Consider the following 26,827-nt stretch of genomic DNA (forward strand, 5'->3'; position numbering starts at 1 on the left):
ATTCTGACTGCTAAGCCCCACTCACCTGGTAAGATGGCTGGCCGAAGATGGGATTGTTGTCATTGATATCCACAATCTGGAGATACACTGGGATCTCGGCTGATCTCCGGGGAGAGCCATTGTCTGAGGCCCGGACAGTGAAGTTCAGCCATTGTACCTCTTCGTAGTCCACCGTGCTATTTGCAATAACCTTCCCTAGAGAGAGCAGACTCTGAAATGAGAACCCCTTTGAGCCTTCCAATGGGGTTTCGCCCTACAGGATGCGGCTTGGTAACTGTCATCTCATTTCTATAATATCCATTATGGGAGGAAGGAGAGGACATTCATGCATATGTAGAACTATGGCAATTTGAAAGCTCCCATAGGACGGGTTCCACTGCTTGAGACAATCCAAGGCTGATAATCACTTCCTCACAGCCAATGGGATCAGGATCAGCAAGGCTGACCAAGACCCTCTGAGCACAGGCGATGGGGGGTGGGTTCAAATGGGGAATTGATATAAGAACATGCTAGCTGTTCAGTGCCGGTGCTGACATCTGTAAGGAGATAGCCTTGGTGATTAGTGTCATGCCTTCAGTGATCTCTTGTGGCCAAACCTCTTGGTATGTGAAACAAGGTGCCATTCAATGTGAGTAAGGATGGCTGTGGATCCAGTCCTCTCTGAATCAGGCTGCGTCAGGACTGTACAAAGGTCACCCACAGACTAGTCTTCATCTCAGTATCTGTATTCATCCCCTCCCACTTTGATGGGATTTAGAGGCTCACAGGTGAGAACAGGGACTCCTAAATTCATCCACCTACCTGCTGAGAGGTCTTCAAGTCGGGCATACCCTTCAGGTGAAAGGTTCAGCAACTCATACGTGATCTGTCCATTGGCCCCTTTGTCTGGGTCCACCGCAGACACGGAAATCAAGGTGGTCCCCGGCGTGGCACCTTCCAGGATCCTCTCAGTGAAATAGGTGGCTCCGAACGGACGGAATCGGGGAGTGTTGTCATTGACGTCCAGCACGTTCACGGTCAGCTTAGCTGTGAGAGCAGGGGGGGCAGAGATGGGGCATGAAGGCAGGTGCAGGGGGGGGAGGGGGAGGGGAGGAGCAGATGAAAACCAGACAGGATGAAAGAGAAACAAGTGGAGAATTGTAGAGAGAGAAAGAAAGGAGGGGAGGTGAGTAAGAGGTATGCCAGATCAAGCAGCTCCACTAATGTCCACTGAGCTGATCTGAGGATCTGGCCAGAAAGTTTAAGTTTATTCTCATTCCTTTATGGAGAGCTCAGGGTTTTTGCAGGAGCTGCTCACCACACAGCCTGAAGTCCTCACTTTGTTTTGAATGCTCAGCTCTTTGCTGGGAAAAGGAAAGCAAAGTTCCACCAGCCGCTTCCAGAAATAAGATGGACCTGACTTATTCAAAGACCTTGAATTTTTTTTCTCATTTTCATGCCACAAGGCAAGTAATTTTCTGTGATGGGGAAGTAAAAGATGAGTAGTTTTTCCCACACCAAGATCCTGATAAAGACACTGAGGCCTGGGCTGGTAAACTTGTGTAAGAGCTTTGCAAGGCTGCCACCACTTACAGCTTTCTCAAAGAGCTGCAGTTAGACAGAAGAGTGGAGTCTTCCTACACAACAGGTAGTAGGTCATCAAAGCATCCAAGAACTCAGGAACAGTGACCTCAGCAATGAACATTACTAGGTGTGGTACGTTATTTATGCAAAATTAAATACCAGTTCAGTTCATACCTCCAATCTAAGAAAGCCATAGTTAAAGTAGTGCTAGAATGGTGAGGGATATCTGGCCTGGTCAATTATAAGCATGTATCTTACCAAAAGCAGACCTTCTAGCAGTCTGCAGAAACAGGGAAGCAATGAAGCGTACCCTCAGATCACAGTATATCCTCCTGGCTAACAGCACTTTGCCTATAGTCACAGAACACCTACTGCTGTTACAGCACACGTGAGCAGTTTTATTTTGGCCTGGGGCCTGCAATATTAGCAGAAGGCTGTTTTGTTATGAAGAAAAACAGATTTTAAAAATAAACCCCAGGGGATGACCAAGAGGAAAAATGCCATTATAAAGTGGAGGAAGCAACCTTGCTATTCCAGTTTTGGATCCCCATCTAGATCTGCCAGATCATCTCCATCATACAGCATCCATTGCTTTTCCAGTTCTGGGTCCCTGCTTTGTCTGGACCTGCAGACTCTATTCCTGGCATACCCCTTAGCAGTGGCTGCAATCATGCCAAACAGCAGCATGGCTTGATAATGTGGAAACTCATCCATTGGAGGCCTTGCCTGAGAATATGTCACTTCCTTCAGGCATAACCATCAATAGGGTTTGAAGCCAGGGCCCTAGCCAAAAAATGCCATAGCATTAACTGATCTGCCACCCGGCTCAACTCTCACACTGGCATGTGATCTGGCGAGGCCTGTCTGAAGCAGGAGTTCTCTTACCATTTGGCACGCTGACTGAACGGTCAACAACATTGCTGGCGTTATCATGGACAGAGATGGAGACTTCATATGTGGCCACTAGCTCCCTGTTCAGTGAGGACTTAACCTTCACGGCTCCTGCAAAGCAGAAAAGGAAAGAAAGCAACCACTTACGTAGGCTGTAAACCTGTCAGAGGCCCTGCCTGATTCCTTTAGGCAGAGGGGCACAGAGCCCCAACCTGAGGAAACCTCTATTGCCCCACAATCCTCTGCACTTGCACGGCGGCCTCCTGCCTTTCCCTTTGTTATTTATAGATTAAAAGGAAAAAAAGTCAACAGGTAAAAAATCCTGCTCTCTGTTTGTTAAAAACACCCCCACAGAACCCCTCCTTAGGATGGAGCTAAGTAGACATCAGTCTCCTTTAGCAACTGGGGGGAAAGGGGTGTGTGCTGGGGAGAGATGAATTCTGAACATTGGGGCCAGATCTTCAGCTGGTGTCAATTGTGTAGTTCCACTGAAGTCAGCAGAGAGACACTGATTCCCACTGACTATGGATCTAGCCCTTTATTTCATTTAAAGTCCTTTTCATGGCTGCTGTGGTGAGACATGCAGGTGTCTGAGCCTGTGCCCCTTTTTCTGGAGTCAGCTTTCCACAGCTGAGCTTTCACTAAGTCAGGCCTGTTGTTTCGCAGCACAAGGCCTTGCATCACTAAGAGGCCAGAGGCCTGTGATCTGGGAATGCGATCTCACCGGTGAGTGAGATGTCTCATATGTCCACCTCTCCATACACCAAAACACAGTGAGCAAGAGATCACTTACCCGGAAGACCTCCCCCCAACCAGCGAGCCGCTGCTGAGGGGGTGTCTGCGTTCAGTCTGCGAAGGCTAAACAACAGCCAGCTGCATGTGCCAGGACTGCTCCCTCACAGCAAGACACAGCCAAGCACCCAGCCAGTGATGAGAGTGATCATGGTTATGACTGAGATGGAAGGGAAACAATGGATGAAGCAGACAGAGGACTGACTGAGATTTACATAGAAACAGAGAGATCAAACCTGCCAGGCTGACAGCCGTAAGGAAAAGAAAAGGATTCGTTAGTTGGCAGTGTGGCACTGTCCAAGTGCAGCTGAGAGAGAGGAAAAGGAGAGTGAGGAAGACTAAGAGAAAGGAAGAAACAGAGAAGGGTGACAAGAACGAGAGAGGGCTAAGAAAAGACAAAGAGAGAAAGAGTGACAAAGTGAGGAGAGGGAGAGAGACAGCTGACAGGGAAGGGAAGGGAAGGGAAGAAGTAGGAGGGGGAAGAAGGAGGCACAGGGTTTCTCCTGTTCTTGTACCTGTTTTAAAATCCACGGCAAATGCTCCCTGCTGGCCCAGCACTAGAGCATTAGTGTCATCCTTTGCCAGAATCTCAATGATGTAATATTCCAGCCGGGGGTTGAGATCTCTGTCTATTGCTGTGACCTCAGCGATGATGGTGCCTGGCACTGCTGACTCGGGCACACTGACCGTCTGAATCGGGTTGATGAACTCTGGCCGATAATCATTGACGTCATCAATGAGGATACTGACGGTGGCGGTACCAGAGAGAGGAGGCATGCCTCGATCCACAGCTATCACTGTCAGCCTGTAGGTGTCCCTCTCTTCCCTATCTATGGTGATGTTGGCCACCCGGATTACTCCGGAGTTGGCATTGATCAGGAACTTATCCTGAGCTCCACCCTCGATCCGATAGCTCAATTGCTGGTTGAGGCCGCTGTCTGCATCTGTAGCCATTACCTGAAGGACAGAAAAACCTGGGGGGGAGGAAACCCATACTCTGACATGTGAGGTTTTTTCATTCACCTGGGTCATTAGAGCAAGTGAACCGCCAGGGTGGAACAGTTCAATGGGTCATCTAGTCCACCATCTTGCTGACAGTAGCCAATGCTGTGTGCTGCAAATGAAGCTGTAGTACATCTATAACTAAACTAACTGTGCAACACTATACCACACAGGGAAATTTCCTCCTCCCCAAGCTATGCCCTAAGCATGGAGAGTGACAGCACTTGGAAGCACACAGTTAAAATCAACGACAGCTGCCAGATAAGCAAATAAAGGCATAGATAAAATCGAACTGGTAACTTCTGGCTTATTCATGGGGTGTCAAGAGTTAAGTGCAGAGGGGAAATCTCAGCTTGCTGGTGTAATACAAAAAAGAGATAAATCAGGACAACTTTGTAAGGATGACTGGCAAATGCTCCTTATTGGATCCAACACATGAGCTTGAGAGAAAACTGAGCAACACACCCGTACACATTTGACATGCAGTACCAGACATAGCTGTAAAAATCCACCATTAGATAAATGACAAGAACATCATGTTCCCAGTGTCAATGGAAGTACAGAGAAGTGCCCTACTTTGCATGATCCCATTATGTCAATGGTGATAGCAGTGGTCTGGAGTTTGGAGGGTGATATCAGACTGCACAATACAAACATATCAACCTATATTATGAAAATAGGAAAGATGCAACCCTGTGAAGAGTGTGAAATTGAGCTTCACTCTGCTAAGTCAGCTCCCTGATGGAACTGTAGCTTTGTAGCCCATGATCATCACTACAGACAAAAGCCCCTGATCACCTTTTCCTTACCTGTAAGCTGTCATGTTATTGGTAGGGGGCACTGCAAACATAGCCCCCAATTCCTAAACCTCCCTTTACGCAAAGTCCCTTCACTCTCACAGTTTGAAACCCTGGACCCTCCCAGCCTTGATATCATCTGTTCTTTCACTGTCCCCACTGCTGGTTTTTCCATCCCAGTCCCTGTCTTCATCTCTGTCCCAGCTCCTTCTCACACAATAGTATCAGTCTGACCTGGGGGGCTGTTTTCTTGCAGTTGCACTGTCACCACTGCCGGGTTAAACGTTGGCCTGTTGTCATTATCATCCAGGATGGTCACAGTGAGCCCTGCAGTGCTGTTCAGCTTGCCAACATCCTCTGCCATCAGTATGAACTCAAGGCTTGGGTTCAAGAAGGCTTCCCTGTCAATCACTCTGCCTGGTTTTACCAAAATGACACCTGGAGGATAGTAAAAGTCAGCCAGGAAAAAAAAACAACCAACCAACCAAACAAACAAAACCCAAGAGGCAACTTCAAGACAGAGCGCAAGACTTGATTCAAGTGGAATCCAACAGCTTTCAAGTGCTGGAAACATCTGTGCCTTAGAACTGCCAATGCGACCCAGCAGCTCTATATTTCAGACAGAGCTCTTTTTGATAGGGAGCGTTATAATCAGGGTGTGCGCGGCTAGCTTACCTGTTCTGTTGTTGACAGTGAAGAGGTCCGTTGGCATCCCCAGCAGCTGGTACCTCACCAGTGCATTGATGCCTTGATCACTGTCCAAAGCTAGAACTGGCCCATTGAGCACTGTGATGGGAGTTCCTGAATCAAACAAGAAGTGTTAACCTCTGATGGTGAGCCTTTTGTGGACACCTCCTCCCTTCCTCCCACCCCAGTGACTCATGACTGATAGCAACAAATGAGTGAGGCAAACAGAGCGAGGCGACATGAGACAGTGAAGTAATGGCTGTTGCAGCCTTGGCAGACTGACTCAAGAAACCTGTATGGAGAAGTCTAATGCCCTGCTAAAAACAAACAAAGAAAGCCATCAGACGTGTTTTAGAACCATGTTAGTCTCAAAAAGTGTTTTTGCAAATACTCTGACCAGCCAAGTTGTTACCAGTGTCCAAGAGACTTTAAGGAGTTTGTGCCTCAAACCAAACAAAGACACTTGTGATCTCAGACTTGGAGTTATTTTTAGGGGAATATTACTAGCTACTGGGGGATCTGAACAAAAGAGTTATCTGGCATAAACCGCAGAAGACAGATGTTTTATCCTACCATCCTCTAAAAGCAAACATAGTTCCAGCAGTCGGGGTTACAGAAGGATATTCCCTAAGCAAATGAAGCATATAGCTGCTCACCTTATCCAGCTTTATGGCAGACAAAGCTCATTTAGTAAGAAACACCAACAAAATGCTGCCATATTTCAGCAAAACATGACAATAGAGCATTGGACAGTTCAGTTGTCCCAGAGAAATTAGCTTCAGTTCAGAACACCTGACAGGCTTTGCCCCACAGAGCCTGTGACTTCAGGACATGGAGTTAATTGACTAGATAATAGAACAGCACATTTGCCTAATGCCACCCAGATGTATAATTTCTAAAGGGATTATCTTGTTGTGGGACAAGCAGCTGACCAGTGTTACTTTGGAGGGGAAAAAATATTCACTTTCATAAACTGACCCAGCCTTCTCTTCATGTTTATCTTCATCGCCCTGTAACAACATCCTATCCCACATCAATTCCCCCTCTGAGTGATCTAAAATGTTTCATTACTCAATGACATCATCAGATTCAGTTAATGGTGTTATATAGGATAGCTCACAAAGGAGGGTCTTTCTTCTCCAGTGGTCTTCTCTTCATCTAGCTGGAGGTAACTGGGATGGGTTGGGAATCAAAGAAAATTCCTAAGTTTAGAATCATATAATAATGGGAGGACAGACCCACCTGCTGGAGAGTTCTCCATCACCTCTGCCTGATAGGAGCTCTGAGTGAAAAGTGGCCGGTTATCATTTTCATCTGCTATCGAAATCACCAGCAGATCAAAATCCTAAGGGTGTATGAATAAAAGGAAAGAGGACAGTGACTACAATACCTGCTCCTCAACTCACTTCCTGCATCAGTGTCTGACATGTACCATCTCATCCAATTCAGCACCATGGAGAAATTAGGCCATGTGCAACCATGGAACTGCATTACCAGAATGATCCCATAGGATCTGTAATGCCCTTACCCAGATGCCTGGGCTTCATTCCCAATATCAGATAGGTAGGGGAATTACAGATCTTATGGCATCTTTCTGGTGATGCAGTTCCATGGCTGTATGTGCTCAGCCCAGATTGTGCATTACTATTATACCACGCCATCTGGAATATAGGCTTTGTACCAGGGAAGTTAGACTCTGGCCATGAAAGGATTTAAACCACACACACACAGTCTGGTTGAGTCTGTGGAATTAAAGAAAATATTGTCTCTCTTGTCCTATTTTATTTCAGGCAGTTAAAGAATTAATAAAGGGGAACGGGTGACTTCCCAGCAACCTCCTACCCACACTGAACTCTGCAGGCAGCCAGCAAATGCCATTTGCAATCTTATTATACCATGCCATTTGGTCTGACTGCATTACTGCTGCCACACTGCAGCACTGAATAATGTAGCCTTCCATGCAAACACCTACCCTCGCTGCCTTCAGACAGATAAACGACCACAGCAGAGTTAGACATTGTGCCCCTTTACAGGAGGCTGGGAGATAGTCAGGTCAATCAGGCAAAGGAATGTGCTGTTTCCAGAAAGGGTAGAGGGCCACTTGCAGTTTCCTTTCATGATCCTTCTATCGCTAGAGAGGAGAGAGGGCTGACTCCCAGAAGCCTCCATCCCAAAGATACCTTATACACCTGGAGCTGGACACGCAGCTTGTACCATGTCTGTTTTGTTGTAACACAACAGTAGGTCCAGTAGACCATGTTACTCAGCCACAATTGCAATAGCTCTGGTATGTTACAGCATAGAATCCTGGCACAAAGACTACAGAGCCACAAGTTTATCATCTGCACCATATTACAGAATGATGCCTGGGAATTCATAGCACGAAGACGTTGCATTATCTCTTCTAGTAACACAGCATCTAGTTCTCTCTTGTACTTCCGCTATGCTGTCTCTCACTGTACTTCAGAAAGGCCAGTTGAAGTGCGTTGTTGTTGGGAGACCATTACTGAAGTAAAGGCTGGGTAAAGGTCTATTAAGAACATTCAAACCTGCATGAAAAAAATGCTTGCGTTTGGATCATCTGCCTCTGGAATTCAGAAGTTGATTTCGGGGAGGAGGTTGCCATATGACATGTTTTCAGTGAATAGTCCACCCATTCCCTAATAATAAAAGAAACCTCTTCCCCTGCTGCTTCAATGGAGAACCCCAGCACTGTCCATAATTACCCGCCTGGCATTGCGTGTGTTCTCAGGATTGTCTCTCACTGTGACAGTCAGTATGTACTCAGCCATCTGCTCCCTGTCCAAGGGGCGGTTTACATAGATGATGCCAGTCTGGGGAGAAAAAAGGAAGGAGAAAGATCAAACAGAGACGGGGCTCAGTATGGCTATCCCATGCCAAACTGATGAGAATAGCCATCTATGGGTGAGGAGCAGAGAACACAGAGCTCAACAAGCTCAATGTGGGGGCCATTTTGAGTCCCTAAGTGACTCGTCACATCATCAGGCCACGCAGCAGTCAATGGGACTCCTCAGAGGAATTCTGGCTGACTCAGCTGAAATTCTCCAAGGGTGAGTTCCCCAGGTGGATTGCACACTGGAGCTGGAGCTGCGTCACCTTTTGGAAAGGCACAATGCACGCTCCCCTCCATAGCAGTCCAGCTTTGCTGGCCAGTGTTATACCATGGATTCCAATACAGCCTTTTTTTCAGAGGTGCTGAACACTGCCAATCGCACTGACTGCAGCTAGAATTGTGGGTGCTCGTTGCCTTGGGAAAACCAAGCCTGAAGCAACACACTCCCAAGAAGTGAGGCACCCCGAATGATGGGACACTTTGAAAATTTGGCCCTGAATGACCATACCATGTTTTCATTTGCATGCAGTAAGTTTCTCTCTGGACAGGCCTTTCCCTGATGATGTGTATTGTTACTGTTATCTTGGTTGTATGTGCTCTCTTTCTCCCCTAGTGGGCATTTTCATACTGAAGTTCTTTCGGGGAATTTTTCTGCAGGGTGTGTAAGGTGAGCTCTGTAGAAACAGTCTGTTCCCTATGTAAAGCCCTCTGCATAGTTCATGTTTGTGCAAGTGGTGTAGGGTGGGAAGGCTTTTACACAGTCACATGTGTCACTGCATGTAGAAGGAATGAGACTAGGAGACTCACAGTGCCATTGATGTAAAAGGTGTTTTCTGCATTGCCGGCTGTTATGCTAAAGGTCAGGAGAGCGTTCCGCCCACTGTCGGCATCGTGGGCAAGAATGCGAGTGACAAAGCTGGAGACGGGGATGTTCTCACTGAGTGTGATATTCATCGGCAGGTTGAGGAGCACAGGATCGTTATCGTTAATGTCCAAAACACGCACACCCACCATGACCTGAAATATGGATAAGAGGATTCTGGGTAGCAAGGCAAACACCACCTACATTTCAATATCTCCTCACTCTTTGAATTCCTGAATGGACTCCCACTCTTCTTCCATATCACATTCAAGATCTGTGCTTCCTTCCATATAGCCTCCTGTGCCAGGAAGTTGCTATCTGACCTGCCATGCCCTCCTCCCTCACCTTCTTCAAGTCCCCCCTTAACACACAAGGACAGTGAGAGAAAATGGAAATCACAATAAATAAAACAGAAATCAATCTCTAAATAAAAATCATGGGATTTACAAGGAACATGCTAACTCCACCATTGTGGAGCACATCAGTCATTGTGGTAGCACATCCCCTTAAGCCTTTCACTAGTTAGATTGCAAGCTCTGTAGATCAGGAACTTTGCCTGCATGTTTATCTATATTTTGCCTAGTACATGAAGAGCATTCAATAAATAATGATAAAGCTGCTTCTTCTCCATTTCAGAGCATCTGCCCCACCAATAGCTCTGCTCTTATCTCCTTCAAAACTTTCCAACCTCAGACTCTGTCTAAGCTTCTCTCCTGACAGTTTCCTTCATCTCCTTCACATACAGACTGTGGCTAGGGATCCCAGGATTTGACCTAATGATAAATAATAGAAACAGAAGAGCAACAAATGCTAAACATAATTAGGAATGGAATAATCAAGTAGTGAGCCCAGCTCTGTAAATGTGGCCTCCTGAACCCCGCTTGGCACAGGCCATGTCTCTATGATGGGGGAGGAAAGTTTCCTGCAATGTAGTGGTAAGACTGATGCCATAATGATGATGCTACTGCCATGCCCCAAATCACAAGGCTCAACAACCTCTAGTCCACCAACTAGTGGGCTTGCTGTGCCCAACTTCAGCACGTGCCAGCACTTTGTTAGCTGACGTAGGTATGAGAAGGAAGAACTTCTTCAAACTTCTCTTTGAGGTCTGGAGGAGGAAAAGAAAGGGGTGGAGGTTGTCACGTGACAGGAAAAGAATGGAAAAGGTGGGAGGGAGGAAAGAAGGGACAGGAGAGAGGATCAGGGATTCCTTTTTGTTCTCTTGCCCCTCACTTTTCCATTCGGTGTACAAAACATGCTGAGAGTGAGACTACACATGTCAGGGAGGCCCCGGTATCCCAGCCTCATGACCTGCCAACAGGACTCACTGTGGAGCTGAGAGGAGGAGTCCCTCTGTCCTTGGCAGCAATGGTGAGATTATAGAAAGCAATGTTCTCTCGATCTAGCTCAGCGTCCTTCCGAACTCGCAGCTCTCCCTCCACTGGAGAGATCACAAAATCTCCTGCAGGAGAGAGAAGGGTAAAAAAGAGGTCAGGATATTTTCAAAAGGAGGCTTGCTAGCGCCAAGCAGTAAGGAATGAGACAGTGGAAAGCTGCATGGACCTGTCATGTCAGGACAGAAAGGTGAGACCTTGCATTGGCTTCTCAAGTGGGAGTGGGTAGGACCCTGGGGACGATAGCTCCCTTGGTTGTCAGTTACAGGCTTTGCAGCACCAGGGAAGTTAGGCTCTGGCCACGAAAGGGCTTCAATCACACACAGAGAGTCAGGCTGGGTCTGTGGAATTAAAGAAAATATTGTCTCCTTTGTCCTATTTTATTTCAGGCAACTGAAGAGTTAATAAAGGGACAAAGGTCACTGCCCAGCAATCTCCTATTCACACTGACCTCTGCAGGCAGTCAGCAGACACCATACTCTTTCCCCAAAGGGTCACCTGTACAGTGGTTCCTGCTATGACTCTACTGTCCCCAGACACTGAACCCGACGGTGGGAGTGGCTGGGCACTCTAATGTGCTAAGTACCCCAGTCTAAGACGTGTATCTACACTCAGGTGAGCAAGAGGTGTAAACACCAGTCTGCTGATCCTGTTATGGATACAGCCATTTCCGTGACAATGGTTTAGTTGTTGTGTCCTTATGGATAGGAAATTCCCAAAGTGATTTGCAAGTGGCACAACTGCCTCTCAGGGCAAATGTACTGTACCCAGGTTATTTAGGAGGCTCTAAAATGTGGGCCAGCTGGCACTTGGACTGTCCTTCCTTCCAGAAACAAGTAACCATGAATATGGTGGTGTAAAGCTGTTCCTTGGTGCTTATTCCTACATATCGCTGCGCAGTCTGGCTCGACTAGGCGTCTGTGCTGAGCAGCAGCCCTGGACTGGGATACCAGGGGTCCTGTCGTGCTGGTTTGAGGTGTATTGGCAGAACTGGGTATTTCTGTGGGAAACTGGCACAAAGGCAGCATGCAACAGGCCTGCCTGGAGCCAGGGCTAACAGACTCGTTTTCCATAAGATTTTTTGAAATTCAGCCCCTATAATTACAAATGAGAAACTCTCCTTCCTTTCTTTAATACCCCACTGGCTGAATGACAAATGAGCTCAAAGGCTGAGTGAAATGTTTCTTTCCTCATTATATGTGCAGTTACATGATGTTGGTGCTAGAGATTGAGTGTTAGGGATCTCAGGTTGTGCTCAGCCACAACTCCTGTGTTTGCCCCAGCAGCACAGCGACTCTCAGCTGACTAGAACTGCATGCTGCCTTGATGTGGTGTGTAGAGCCTGCTGTGTGCTTGCAGTTCAGTGTTGTCTTTTTCCCCCTCTTCTTCATAACAGCTTCCATGCCCATTTTGGATTTCCCCAAAGCCGCTACTTAGCTGGTACCCCTCTTTTTGTTCCCTGGGTTAATTCCAAGCCCTAGTCCCCCATGAACAGGCAATAACAGGTTGAAATGTTTTCTTGCAGAGCGGATGCTTCTCGTAACAGGATTTCCTGATGTAGAAACTCCAATTTCTCAGAGAAACAAGTTGAGAAGATAGTTTTTGAAACGCTTCCTGTGCTTTCCTAAACCATTTCAGCATTTTCCACTCTTTCCCCATCTCTCGGAAAGCTTTGTACTTGAGGGAAAAAAAGTCTATTTTGAATGAAAGTGCCAGTGTGGGGCTCTCCCTTTCCAGAGCAACAGGGTCATCTGAACAAGGAGGGGGAAGAAATCATGGATGCTTTTGCTTTTTCCACTTTTGCCTTTGCCTGTCCACACACAGCTCTGATCTGGGCTTTCAGCTTGTGCCCTTTTATTCAGTAATTAGACTGTGCAGCTGGACTTTCTGCTGGCCTTATGTACCTGAAGATGGACCAGTATCTGAGCATACAGGTGAAGGTTCGGTGAACTAGAGAGAGTGTAAATGCAGAGAGGTGTTTGTCAGCGAATAGCTATGTGTACATAGGGAGCTGTGTGAGTGGACACAGGGATTTACACACATGGACGTGTGCACCAAGAAGTGTGTATATGTATTTCATTTTCTTACAGGCATTTCTATGGCTCATATCACTGCAGTAGCTGAGCACCTCACACATAATAATTACGTCCCCCTCACAACATCCCTGGGAAGTAGGGAAATGTTGTTTGTTTATATACCGAGGCCAGGACAGTTGAAGCAACTTGCCCAAGGAAGTCTGTGGCAGAGCCAGGAATAGAATCCAGATAGTTTCTGAGTACCAGTCCTGCCTCTTCTTCCTCCCCAACCTGTACTTATGTGTTTGTGCATTGGTGGGTACGAGGCAGTGCATAGGTAAGTGTGTTTGATGGGTGTGGGAGTAATCCAAAGGAACCCCAGATATTAGCTTCTGCTTCTCCCTGCCATCCGAACTCACCAAGAGGGTCCCCTGCAATGATGCTGTACTCCACTTGTCCACTGGGCCCTGAGTCCCCATCATGGGCCAGGAAAGTCCACACCCTTGGGCCGGGCTGACCTTCTGTGATGTCAAAGGGTCCCTCGTAGGTTCTTGGAAAAGTCGGCTGGTTGTCATTGATATCATTCAGGTTCACCAACACCTGCAGTTAAGGCAAGAACGCATACACAGTAATGGAGAATCCATGGAGAGCAATGGAAGCGGAGCCCACCTCTTTTCCTCAGTTCCAGCCTGTGGTATCTAATATTCTGGTAAGACGGTGTGAAGCAGGCACTATGACAGAGGAGTCAGGGGACATTCTTCCCTGGACTGTTTTCTTACACTAAAGTGGTGGCACCTCCTTTGTCATCTCACTTTATTAAAAGTCTCTATGTGTTTGTTTAAAACATTCCAGGTTGTCTAGGTTATATTCAGTTCCAAGCATAAGCAAAGCACATCTAGATTTCCTGTTTTCGGAACATACTGACCAAGGAGACAGCAAATTATCTTCTTTTTTTCTGGGTTACTGCATTTTGGAGGGCTCACCATAGTCACTAAGTTCAAAATCGACATGCTGGTTTGACCATGTGCACGCTGGTCATATCATGGCTGAGTTCTTAGCCAAATTAAATCCAGTATGACGTAAACAAAGTTTGTCTGGGCAGGCAGAGAATAGGAGAATCCTACAGATTTATGATGTCCCTTAAGCTTTTGCTGTTTAGCAGAATCCAAGTAAATCACTGCACTGCTCTCTCATTGACTCTGCAGCCTGTCAGGTTAACAAAAAAACAGCACCAGCTTCCTTCTGACCATTGACCTGTTGTTCTGATACTTCGTAGCAAAAACCTCCACTCCTTTCTAACTGTTGGAGCAAATCAAAGCAAAAATCAGATGATTCACCATTTTTCTGCAGCACATACAGATACAAAGCTGGATAAATTGAGTACCTGAGTTATGTGGAGAAAAGGATAGACAATGTGGAGTTCTAGGCCTTAGAAATAGACAGTAACAAAATCTCAAAAACTCATCTGACCACAGCAGTCAACAATGATGTGGAAGACCAGGTTTGCATGCTGCTGTCTTTTTAGTAGTCCATTGCTTTACTTCTCCTATATGTTACTGTTAGTTAGTTTCTAGCACTGTGCAAACCTTAAAACCTCTGGAGTTTGGATGCTTATCCAAAACATACCCAAACGCATGGATATTTTGCTGAAATTTATCTCACTACCTGAATCTCTTGGTGCTGTGCGGTTCTTTTTTCCCCTGACTGGATGAGTCATTTTTATTATTATTATTTACTAACATTACAGCAGTGCCTATGAGCCTCGACCAAGATCGGCCCCCATTGTGCTAGGCGGTATAGTAAGAAGGAGTTTCTGTCATGAAGAGCTTACAGACAAGACTTGCAAAGGATGGCAGAAAGGAAGTATTATTATACCCAGAAGTCATCTACTACAGGGCAGACCCAACAAAGAAAACAGCAGAACAGCACTGGCCATCACCTACAGTCCCCAATTAAACTCTCTCCAACACATCATTAAGGATCTACAACCTATCCTAGCAGATGACCCCTCGCACGCTCAAGCTGTGGGAGGCAGACCTATCCTTGCTTACAGACAGCCCCCTACCCTGAAGCAAATACTCACCAGCAACCATACACCCTACAAGAAGGCCAATCCAGGAACCTATCCCTGCAACAAACCCTGTTGCCAGTTCTGCCCACACATTGACTCTAGTGACACCATCACTGATCCTAACCACATCAGGGGCTCACTGGTCCTAACCACCATAAGGGGCTCATTCACCTGCACATCTACTAATGTAACATATGCCATCATGTGCCAGCAATGCCCCTCTGCCATGTACATTGGCCAAACTGGACTGTCACTATGCAAAAGAATAAATGGACACAAATCAGACATAAAAAATAATAACATCCATAAACCAGTTGGTCAATCTCCCAGGACACTGTGTCACTGACTTGAAAGTTGCCATACTCCTACAAAAAAACTTCAAAAACAGACTTCAAAGAGAAACTGCTGAACTTGAAATCATCTGCAAACATGACACAATCAAACTGGGTCTGAATCGGGACTTGGAATGGTTATCTTGTTACAAGAAGTAATTGCCATTGATCACACATTCTCACCTCCTAATCAATGGTTGTGAATAGGCCTCAACTACTCTAACTGAATGGACTTTGCTTTCATCCACCTTCCCCATTGTTGTTACTTCCCTTGGATATGTATATATATGCCTTCTATGTGATTTCTATTTCTTACATCTGACGAAGTGGGTTACAGCCCACGAAAGCTTATGCCTGCAGAAATTAAATTTGTTAGTCTTTAAAGTGCTACAGAACTCTCATTGTTTTTGTTATTATACCTATTTATTACGTTGGCCAAGATTAAGTGGCTTGTCCATGGTCACACAGGGAGCCTGTAGGCAGGGCTGGTCATTGAAACCAGACTTCCCCAGCAGTCTCAGTCCAGTGCCTTCACCACAAGCCCACCCTTTTTCTTACAATCAGGCTTCTGACGCGAAAGTTCAAGGTAACAAATTTGAGATTCACTTTCTGCAAATATCTGGCAAAGAATACACTTAAAATTCACTGTTTGCACAAACCTTCTTGTCAGTAAATTGTTCACCAGAATATTCACAGAACATGAATACCATGGGGAAGGCAATATTGTTGAACCTAAGTGATTTACAAACCGGAGTGAATATAAGAAGTTGTTCACAGTAGATACTCAGCTCTTGTTAGATACAAAGCCTAACAAAGTTCTAGCACATTAAAATAATAATAGGGAAATAGAAGTCTGGGACTGGATGGCTGGGATTTCCCAATTTTATTATTGTGATTTATTACTTCTATTGTGGTAGCTCCCAGTAGCCCCAGTCATGGATCAGGACTGTGTTAGGCACTGTGCAAACACAAAGCAAAAAGATGGCCCCTGCCCCAAACAGCTTACAATTTAAGAACATACTGAAATGTAAATAAATAGATATTCCAACGGCACATGGTGAAATTGTCAGCGAGGCCAGTTTAAGAATTTTGGCTGAAGATTGGAGGAGGTGTAATATCATTCTGGACACAGAAAGATGTTGCAATTTGACTCCTTGAGTTTTGTTTTAAGTTACAAAAGAAAGTTGGATGGACTATTCCATTCCAATAAAGAAACAGTCTCACTACAAGCTACCCCTTTACGCTCTCACCTTGACAACTGTGTTTAGTTCTGGTCAATAAGGATGTAGCAGAAATGGAAATGATCCAGAGAAAGGCAACAAATGATTGGAGGCCTGGATAGACTTTCATATGGGGAAATTAGAAGGAATGGGAATGGTAGATTTAGAAAGGAGATGAATAAAAAGGTGACTTGATAGAGGTATATAAAGTAACAGATGACGGAAAAAAGCTCAGCCAGGCTCTGCTATTTCTCTTCCTCCAATACAAGAATAAGGGGACACCCAAAGAAAAGAAAAGAAAAGGGTCAGTTTATAAAGGATCAAACACCACACAAATAATCAGGTTAATTAGATGTGTAAAAACAAACTTCCTTTCATCAGGGAAACACAGCAGCTGTTTAACAGGACACAACAATGCTGCACAACAGCTTACATCAGGAAGTGATGGAGAATAAGGCTGTCAGTTGAAAAGTCCGAAGGAATTTTGATGGATATAACGGAGCTACAAAGTAATGCTGGGTGTGGGGGACAATGTTAGAAAATGTGGGGTGCTGTGCTGACAGGACAGAAATGGCTCATGTCTCAGCCCATTTATTCAGTGTGAATCTGCTGTTCCATTTGGAAGGGCATCATCATAATTAACTTGCCCCTCCTGTTCACTTCCATATTTTGCTAAAGCATTTTGGATAACAGAGTGCAGCTGCTGCACATTGTTGAGCAATGACTCCTAGACAAAATGACCTATTCACCCCAGATGTGCAAAACTATTTGCACTCTGTAGCAGGGGGATATGAAACTTCTCGAAGCAGCACTTCTGCACAGAATGTTGCAAGCTCCACTCCTCCAACTTCCCATAACACCCCCCTATCCAATGATCTAGGGTAATTGTGAACACCACTCTCATGGCAGCTACGTACAGTTGTAGTAGTTGTGAGACGGCGGGATGGGATTGGACACTGGTCTGTGGCAGTGACAATCAGGGTGTAGCGTCCGTGGCTAATCTCATAGTCCAGCTCCTTCACAGTGCTGATCTGCCCCTGAAAAGACACGCAAGAGTGATGGAGTGTCTAGTTTGAGGGAAACTAATCAAACAAATGGCAAAATAGGGTAACAGCATGAAGAGATGGAGTTGTTACTAACCGTGGTACAGTTTATGTGAAAGGTGCCCACGATATTCCCCTCTGTGATGGCGTATGCAACTGTGCCATTGGGCCCTTCATCCGGATCCAATGCCTTGATGGTGATGAGGGTGGCATTGAGGGTGGCTGGGCCCTCATCAAGCGTGACTTCATACTGCTGTTGCTGGAACACTGGCGCATTATCGTTCTCATCTAGGATGGTGACACACACTGTGGTAGTGGCCTGTGGGCAAAGAACTAACACATTTAGCATTATGTGCTAAAAGAAATTTAGGAGATTTGCTGGGCAGCCGTGGCTGCAGATCAATGATCTGGCTAGAGCAGGGTTGGGCCTGCTGGTGCAATGATCACAGGGTGAAGAATTCTTCTAGAGACAAAATGTTACATGTGAATTATTGCCAACAAAAAAATGTCTTATATCTGTTGTACTTTTCATCTGAGGATCTCAAAGACTTTACAAACATTAGCTGAGTAAGCCTCACATTAGGTAAGTACTGTTATCCACGTTTAAGAAACAGGTAAACTGAGGTACAAGGAGGCTAAGTGATGCTTGTTGTCACACAAACCTTGCCTAGTTTTGTTTCTTCAGATTTTTTAGTATTGCTGTAATAACCCTTGTAGTTCTGTTGGAGACTGGCTGTTGTCTAACCCTGCTCAGAACAGGCCAAGAGGACTTTGTGGTTAAAAAGCTGGCACTGGCCTGCACCAGAGCTTCTATTGTTGGTAACAACAGTGGGATAGAAAAAAAAGTCTAACGCTGGCACTGCCAGAGTGAGTCGGGGAAGAGCTGGAAATAGGATGATGGATTCCTAGTCACATGATCTAACTACTAAGCCACACTCGCTCCACTGTTTAAACAGAGCGTTCTTGGGACTCTTCCAAATTTTAATAATAGTGACCAAGTGGATGGAAATTTTTATTGCAGTCTTTGTGGTCAGCGAGTCACTGTAAGTTCTTCCAGTCACATCTCAATGGCAGATGATAAATGAAGTGCACAAGGACTGTCAGGATAAGAACAGTAAATCCATCAAAGTCTTCTTAATTATGCCTTTTCCTCTTTTAACAGGAGTAACATACGACATACGGCAAACGCACCATATGTTACGCAGAGATGAGTATCTCTTATCCCCTCGTCTGGTGATGGACAAGAACATTTCTTAAGCGAGACACTTGTCAGGGTGGCTGACTTTCCCCCCATTTCTCAATGGAATGTTCCTGTCCTCACCAGCCCCCGTCTGTGAGTGAGAGGAGGAGGCTGGAGAAACATTTTTACTCTGTTTTGTCATTGCCACAGGAAATCTCACTCTGTAAGAGAGGCACGAGATCGGAACATGCCGATCTCACCCTGGCACAGGTCAGCGAGAGGGTGGGGGCAGTGACATTAGCTTAGCAAATGTGCATGTGACAAAGGAAGGAGTTAGAGTAAATTAAAACCAGAGAGCTGTGTGTCCTTCTGACCAGATTTTCGTTGCAAAAAGCACTGGACTTTGTGCCTAAATCCCTCCTTCATCACCCTCAGGGAATAGTTTTCACAAGAGCGCTGCAAAAACGTTGCAGCAAAACCTCAAACCACACAATAGTCAGGTGGTTTCCTCTTTCCATTACAGGCTCAAAATTTGGGGCAAGTTAGTTGGAAAGTTTCACTACAGGGCCACACACTTTGCTGGTGATGCAGGCAGAGCTGGCAGACAGAAGGAGGGGCAAAAACACTCTCTCTACCCAATAACTTGTTGCAATTTTACAGGACACTGCCACTAAACCTACATTTTATTGTTACGCTAGCTAAACCACTCCTCTTCATTCTTGTATCAGTTTTAGAAACAACTTCCCCTTGACAGCGCCTCTCTGCTTCTGCAGCAAAGGAGCACTGTGACTCAGCAAGTCATCAACCTCTTCCTCCAGTGATCCCAATGCTCCACAAACACTAACTTTCAATCCCAACCATACAGCCTGCTTTGGTCACCTCTCCTTTTGGCAGAGCCCATTTGGTGCAATAGGCAGGTAGGCACTGTTTATATGAACCTACCCCATTTTGACAGGGCATGGGTAAATGATCTGGCCTGTGTGGAGGGAGCCACATGCAAATCCCCAGCAAATATTGCTTCTGATCAGAAGCAGCCCTTGTTATTCCAGTCCTGACCAGCTACATACTCCCAGCTTTCTCAAAGCACTGCAGTCATTTCAACCAAATGCAAAGTAACTGGAAGGAGTGAGAGACGAGTAGCAGAGTTACTTCTGATGCCCTAGGGTTCCTCTGCCTGGAGCCCCAAATGGCACTGTGTGGAAATCAGGCTTCTCTGGTCTTCCAGTTTTCTGACTTGTCACTAAAATCAATGGAATTCTTTCCATTGATGCCTAGATCGTTCACTGACATTTTAGAGTTGAATCATCCCTGATGGTCTAAAGTTATTGCATTACAGACAGACAGACAAAGGAAGAAATGCCAGTGAATTGAGTGTTAGGCCCCACTTTGATTGGCCAATTAGCTATGCTAACCGTGTTTGATTCTTGGGCCCAGTTCCTAGGTAACTACAGCTGATTAGTTTAGTCACAATTTTGGCATGAAACAAGTAAAACTCACCAATTTTGGCTATACCTTGCTTTGAGATTTTGAACTTGTTTGAACCTGAAATTCAAAATAAAACTCAGAAGACAGATGGGGAAGTTGCAAACTTAAGTGGATCAAAATCAAATGTTTTCTTGACACTCTGGGAAGTGAAAGCACTGAGTGCAAGACTTTAGCTCAGACCGGGATTATGGTGAAGGCCCAGTGTATTCTACGAAAATGGAACTTTAACTGTGTCGGGGGAAAAACAGTAGGGCCCCCTCAGTGAGATCACTTTCTCTTACTCCAAATACTTAAACCAAAATAGGAAATTAGGTACCCTCCTTCCCCCCAAAAAGTGAAAATGTGATTTGCGTATGTAATGATGTGCAGAGAAGGCAGTTGCCCCAATCTCCACCTTGTAGGATGAGGTGGGAACTGAAGCCACAGCCTGTAATAATATAGTTTTAATCTGATGGATAAGTCAACATGTGGAATATAAAAATTCTAATAAATGAGAAGGATTTATGATGCTCTCTCTGTCCTTTGAAGCAGAAATTTGCTCTGCATGTGCAAGGCTCTTCACAAGGGCTCCTCATGAACAGTCTAAAGAAAAAACAAAACATTCCAAGCATACTAATCAATCCAGCAGATCATGCTCCCAGGCAGAGCTGGGAGGATGGTGCTTCCTGTTATGAGTACTTTTTTACCACTGAGCGATGTGTCATAGAAGTAGTTCTTTGAGGGGAGAATTGGGTTATAAGATGCTGTGCACTGGCACACAGTGACTGTCCAGCTACTATCTTCAGGCAGCAAAAGAGAAACTTTCCAGAACACTTTGGGTCGGAAGTGGGAGAACAGAAACCGAACTCCTCTGCCCCTCCCAACATCTACAGTATATACAATCAAAACCCAAGTTACCTGCAGAGACAGGGGGATACTGAATACAGTAGGACAACTGAGAGATTTTTAAATGCAAATATTACACATAGTGGGATACGAACCTGTTATGAATAGTGGGGGTTGGGGAGGAGGAAGGGGAAGTTAGTTACTCAAGGCTCATTTGTTGCTGTGTATATTTTCCCATACCTGCTCACCATCTCAAACCGTGTACCGGAGAGGCCTATTCTCAGTAGGGTACAAGACTCCTCTCCAGGCAAAAAACAAGGGAGAGGATTCATTATATGCCTCCCTGCCAGCATCTTAGTACAGTGTCATTCCAAATGCATTTAGAAACTTGCCTGGCACAGGGAACGGTCTCTCCTCTAGCACTCACCAGTAAACTGTGCTGCACAGCCCCGTTACATCTCCTATACTGAGCAGGATGACACCTGCATTATAACATCACCTGCGACCACCTCTATGGGCCTCTCTTTGGAACAGTGCCACATGATGCATTATGATGTGATGAGACAACATCAGTGTTACAATGCCACACCATACAGTCTTTGCCGAATGTCTCCTGCCAAAGCCTCCATTGACTTTCATAGTCCAGCTCTCGTGACCCACATTTCAAATTACTCTTTCCTTTTTGTGTTTTCTACCATCCTTGCTGTCATGCGATCCGAGATGCTCTTTCCAAAGAAGGCAAAACTATTTTCTTTCATCCTCTGAAGGTTGGTTCTGTTGGGATCTATAATGAGGTGGAGTTACCTCATTCTGGCACACAGGAGGCTTACTCACCCTGTTGGGCTCAGGTAAACCTGCCCCTTCCCCCTCAAAGGAAGTGGGGTGTGGGGCAGGAAGTATAAGAGCAGGACCCTGCAGCTCCATTGGAGCCAGACCAGGGAAAAAGCCAGATAACTTTCCCAGGGAGCCGAACCGTCAGCAGAACCCATGACCGGCTGCGGTGGGTGGCAACTCCCCTGACCTGGCCTGGAGGGAAGGCCAGCCGCTGCCCCGGGAGATGGAGAGACCCAGAGAGGAAGTGGAGAGTGAGCCGCTCGGTGCGGAGATGAGGAACCAGGCCCCCATGGCTGCAGAGCAGACCCACCAGATGACAGTAGGAAGTAGCTCAGGGAAATGAGGCACTGATTAAGCTGTGTTGCTGGGAGGCAAGGCAGCTACCCCACACTTCCCTGTGAACCCTGGGACCAGATCACCCATCACTGCTAGGGCCCTGGGCTGGGACCCTGTGGAGCAGGGTGTGCTTGGGTCCCCCTACCTCTGGCCCTGCACTCAGGGTTAGATGAGCACTAACTCCTAGGCCCGAAGGCCTGAGCCATTGACTGCTGTTTGCCTAGACCTCAGGCAGGAGGCATGAGCCACAGACTGCTTGCTTGCTCAGATCTTATCCTGAAGGCCTGATCCACTGACTGTTTGTCTGCTCTGCACCCCTCTCCAGAAGGCTTGAGCTACCACTTGCTCAATGGCTTGGCTGTTAGCCAGGATGCCTGATAGATCAACCTACTGATTTCCATCACCACCAAATGGGGTGCTCCTGGCCCTGAGACACAGAAACCTTATAAATGTGGTGGAGGATGTGGGCACTGTCTTACCCCTGACTCAAGGGGACAAACAGAATGTGAATCCAAGTCAGCCACTGGAGAGAGGTGGTGGAAGAGTTTTCCTCTCCTGGACCAATGGAGATGGCGAACAGGTGGCCCAGATCTAGCCAACAGCAGCAGCTCCTCCAACAGCTGAACAAGCAACAGTAACAGCTGATTTGAGAACGGAGGCCCAGCATTGAGAGCAACAGCAGCAATGTCTGCAACAGATCATCACCATGCTGCCAATCCTGATGACAACCTGGAGGTCTTCTGGTCACATTTGAGCGGGTTGCTTCAGTGGCACAGTGGCCCCCTGAACAATGAGCCACCCTCCTAGCATCATATTTGATGGGCCCAGCACAAGCCTCGTACTGTAGACTTGCGGCAGCTGCAGCCCAAGTCTATATGCAACTAAAAAGCACGATCCTCGATGTCCTCGACATTACACCCAATACATTTTGGCACAGTTCTGGGGAGAGAAGTACTCACTGGGGGGGCCAAACGGCGAATGGTCACGCAGCGGCTGAAGGATGCTGTTGGCGATGGCTCTAAACTGAGTGGCACACCAGGGTCAAGTTCGCGAAAGAGGTGGTCCTGGATCAATTTATTCATGTCCTACTGCCACACAGAAGAGTGTGGGTCCTTCATCATCAGCCAGTGACCATGAGTGAAGTGGTCACTTTAATGGAAAACTTTGTGGCTGCCAAAAGCCCAGTTTGCCCTGGTTCTTGGAACCCAACCCTGTAGACTTTGCGACCAAAAGAGGAAAAACCCATAAAGCAAAGGACCTCCCAAGAGGTTAGTTGAGATTGAGTGAGAGGTATATCAACAGACGAGATTCCAGGTACTGGCAGAGGTCATCTGGAATGTCGAGGGCCTCAGGGCCCACTGACCTAGTGATGGAGACTCAGGCACCTGGAAGCCCAAACTTCTTGATAAGTCCCAGAGACTGGCTGAAGCAGTCAGAGATTGGCCCATGTTTCATCTGCAGTTGCATTGGCCACCTCTGCTGAGTGTGCTTGGTGATGGACTGTGACTTTGGGCAAGCCTGGATCAGGGAGGCTTGTGCTTGGAAACAGCCCTCTGGCAAACTGATGATCCCCATGGAAACTGATGAAGTACAGGTCCCCATACTTGTGGACTCAGGCTGTGAACAGACACTCGTATGATAAGACCATGTCACCAACCCAAATCCACAAGGAGAAATAATCTGCTTACAATATATCCATGGTGACATGAAACCATACTCCAGTGCTAGGCCTGCTGCGACAGTGAATGGTGAGACCAGAATCATGATGGTAAGCCTGGCCTTGAGGCTGGCCAACTCGGTCATCCTTGGCCAGGACTAGATGGGATTTGCGAGGGTTCTACATGTTGAAAATGCCAAGCCTGGAAAACTGGAGTCCACATTCGATGGGGATCTCCTCAAGAAAACAGGGGAGAGGGCCGTTAATCCTGACACTGACATCAGGGGAGCCTGGGATGGTGAGCTTGACCTCCCTGATGAGGAGGCAGGCCCCATTCAACAACACTGGGAGGACCCACCAAACCTGGGAGCTGACTTTGGCCGAGACCAGTGAGAAGACCCTACTTTCAGTTGAGCGTATAAGCAATTGTCCAGTGTAAATGGGAGGGTCACAGGGCCACAAGGGGCAACGCAGTACCCCTGCTTTGAGCTAAAAGGGGACTACCTGTACTGTGTTGACCATGACCCACAGATTCAAGAGGCCTGGACTCAGCTGGTAGTTCCCTCGTGCCACAGGCAAACTGTCATGAGGCTCACCTATGACGTCCCTGCTACTGGGCATTTGGACCACAAAAAGATGTTGGCTCAAATTTTGTCCTGGTTTTTTTTGGGCCAGGAATCCATTGGGAAGTCAAAGACTTTTGCAGCGCCTCCCCACAATACCAGCTCATTACTCCATGTGGAGCACATAAGGTCACGCTTCCCCCACAACCCATGGTGGGGGTACCCTTTGAGAGGATCACCATGGAGCCAGTGGGACACCTTGAGAAGAGCATAGCTGGTTTCAGGTACATTATGATGATTCTGGACTACACTACCACTTCCCTGAAGCAATCCCCCTCTGTAAAACCACAGCCTAGACCATCTCTGTGAAGATGCTCAATGTCTTTGCTTGAGTGGGCCTCCTCCAAGACATCTTGACAGACCAGGGGATGAACTTCACATCAAAGTTGCTTAAACAGGTCTGCAACCTGTTGGGCATTGAGATGATTTGGACGTCCATTTATCACCCTCAAACAGATGGTTTAGTCAACCATTCAACCGAACCCTCAAGGGCATGCTTTGGAGATTCTCCTCATGGGAGTTTTGTTACTGGGAACAGCTCATCCCCTTCTGCTACTCTCAATCTAGGAAGTTCCCTGATCTTCAACCAAGTGCTATCCATTTGAGCTGCTTTATGGGAGGCAGCCATGGGGACTCCTGTACCTGGTGTGTGAGAACTGGGAGCAGGCACTGACTTTGTTGTTGTGTCTCCTGTGGTACGTCCTCTGACTGCAGGACTGACTTGAGAAGAGGGAGGTGTTAGCATGTGAGAATCTCTGCAGTGCACAGACATCACAGGAGCAGGCTTAGAACTAGGGAGCCTGAGAAAGGGTCTTTGAACCCAGGATAGGTTTCTCCTATTGCTCCCCTCTGACGATTTAAAACTGCTCACCTGATGGCAGGGACCCTGTGAAGTTATCCACCAAGTGGGGCTCATTAACCATGAAATCTGGCAGCCAAACAGGAGAAAGAAATGACATATGTATCATGTGAAACCTTGACAGGATAGGGAACAGTCACTGACTGCCCAGTATAGCACTGATCCAGAGTTGGGGGCGCAGATCCCAGTACTGACAGACTCTGAGGAACCCCAACTTGGTGACACTGTGGCTCCCGAACAAAGGAAGCAACTCAGGAGTCTACTAAAAGCATTCCCCAAGATCTTCATGGCCCGGCCAGGACACACCATCCTTGAACAGCACAAGATCTTGACAACCGAGGGGAGATCATCCGAGAGAACACTCAGCCCCTGCTGTGGCAAATGCAAGAGACAGTGAAGAAGGAGTTCCAAGCAATGGTAGAACTGGGAGTAATTGAGGAGTCCCAGAGCAAGTGGTGCAGCTCCATTGTTCTATTCCCAAAACCTGATGGGTCCCACAGGTTCTGTATAGACTTTAAGACGGTGAATGCCATATCCAAGTTCAATGCATAGAAACTACTTCACTGGTTCAGTGAATCTTGCTATATTTCCACTGTAGACCCTCACAAAAGGGTACTGGTAGATGCCACTGGATCCAGCCTCCAAAGAGAAGACAGCCTATTCCATCCTAGTGAGACTATACCAATTTACCAGCCTTTGGGCTCTACAGGCTCCAGACACTTTCCAGCAGTTGATGGACCACATCTTATGGCCCCATGGCACACCTATGCTTCTACCTACTTGGACAATGTGGTTATGTATAGCAGTAAGTGGGAGGATCATCTCAACCAAGTGGCAGTTGTCCTTCGAGCCTTATGCACAGCTGGGCTCATGGCAAATCCCAGCAAATGCAAACTAGGCTGGGAGGAGACGACCTATCTGGGACATAGCTTAGGACACGGTCAACTCTGCCCCCTTGTTGATAGCGTTAAGGCCCTTCAGACCTATCCATCACCATCAACCAAAAAAAAAAAAAGCAACAGTTCCTGGGATTAGCAAGGTATTACTGCCATTTTGTCCCCACCTTCTCATTGATCCTGGCCCCATTGATAGAACTTCTGAAGAAGGACAGCCCCTGATGAGTTCACTCTACAGTGTGCTTGAGCCTTCCAGGCAATTAAAGACCACCTGTGCCAGCCCTGACTTCTCTCAAGAGCTTGTCCTTCAAACTGATGCCTCGGAAGTATCTTTGGGAGCAGTCCTCTTCCAAGAAGTCAACGGAGAAGAGCACCCCGTGATTTACATCAGTCAGAAGGTATTTCCACACAAGTGCAACTAATCCGTGACTGAAAAGGAGGCCCTCATTGTTAAGTGGGCCACAGCAGCCTTGCAATATTATCTTCGGGAGCCCCCATTACTTTAGTGACCAGCCACGCCCTGTTGAAGTGGCTGCAATTTGCAAAGGAGACCATGAAGTAGTAGCTTACCCTCCTACCATATGCCCTCTCAGTTTGACGCCGAGCTAG

The 26,827-nt window shown here is 46.7% G+C and overlaps 1 protein-coding gene across 2 annotated transcripts in view; it reads right to left on the bottom strand.

The window, feature by feature from the left end:
* The window catches only part of CDH23 (cadherin related 23), a 454,320-nt gene that overhangs the window by 22,026 nt on the left and 405,467 nt on the right, over nucleotides 1–26,827 (bottom strand). Inside the window, exons 37-49 of one of the 2 annotated variants that reach the window (XM_067552666.1) lie at nucleotides 17,621–17,842; nucleotides 17,398–17,517; nucleotides 13,277–13,457; nucleotides 10,777–10,910; nucleotides 9,394–9,603; nucleotides 8,459–8,566; nucleotides 6,975–7,077; nucleotides 5,721–5,846; nucleotides 5,280–5,483; nucleotides 3,762–4,220; nucleotides 2,449–2,565; nucleotides 802–1,026; nucleotides 26–195 (exon numbers count right to left, since the gene is read on the bottom strand). In XM_067552666.1, coding sequence (XP_067408767.1) covers nucleotides 26–195; nucleotides 802–1,026; nucleotides 2,449–2,565; nucleotides 3,762–4,220; nucleotides 5,280–5,483; nucleotides 5,721–5,846; nucleotides 6,975–7,077; nucleotides 8,459–8,566; nucleotides 9,394–9,603; nucleotides 10,777–10,910; nucleotides 13,277–13,457; nucleotides 17,398–17,517; nucleotides 17,621–17,842 — 2,379 coding nt within the window. Of the gene's footprint in view, nucleotides 1–25; nucleotides 196–801; nucleotides 1,027–2,448; nucleotides 2,566–3,761; nucleotides 5,256–5,279; nucleotides 5,484–5,720; nucleotides 5,847–6,974; nucleotides 7,078–8,458; nucleotides 8,567–9,393; nucleotides 9,604–10,776; nucleotides 10,911–13,276; nucleotides 13,458–17,397; nucleotides 17,518–17,620; nucleotides 17,843–26,827 lie in introns of those variants that run through there. The other variant, XM_067552663.1, reaches the window with a different exon arrangement.

Source organism: Emydura macquarii, unplaced genomic scaffold (genome assembly GCF_026122565.2).
Source record: "Emydura macquarii macquarii isolate MOO-44397 ecotype Brisbane River unplaced genomic scaffold, CSIRO-AGI_Emac_v2 contig_1390, whole genome shotgun sequence".
In the NCBI taxonomy this organism is placed as follows: Eukaryota; Metazoa; Chordata; order Testudines; family Chelidae; genus Emydura; species Emydura macquarii.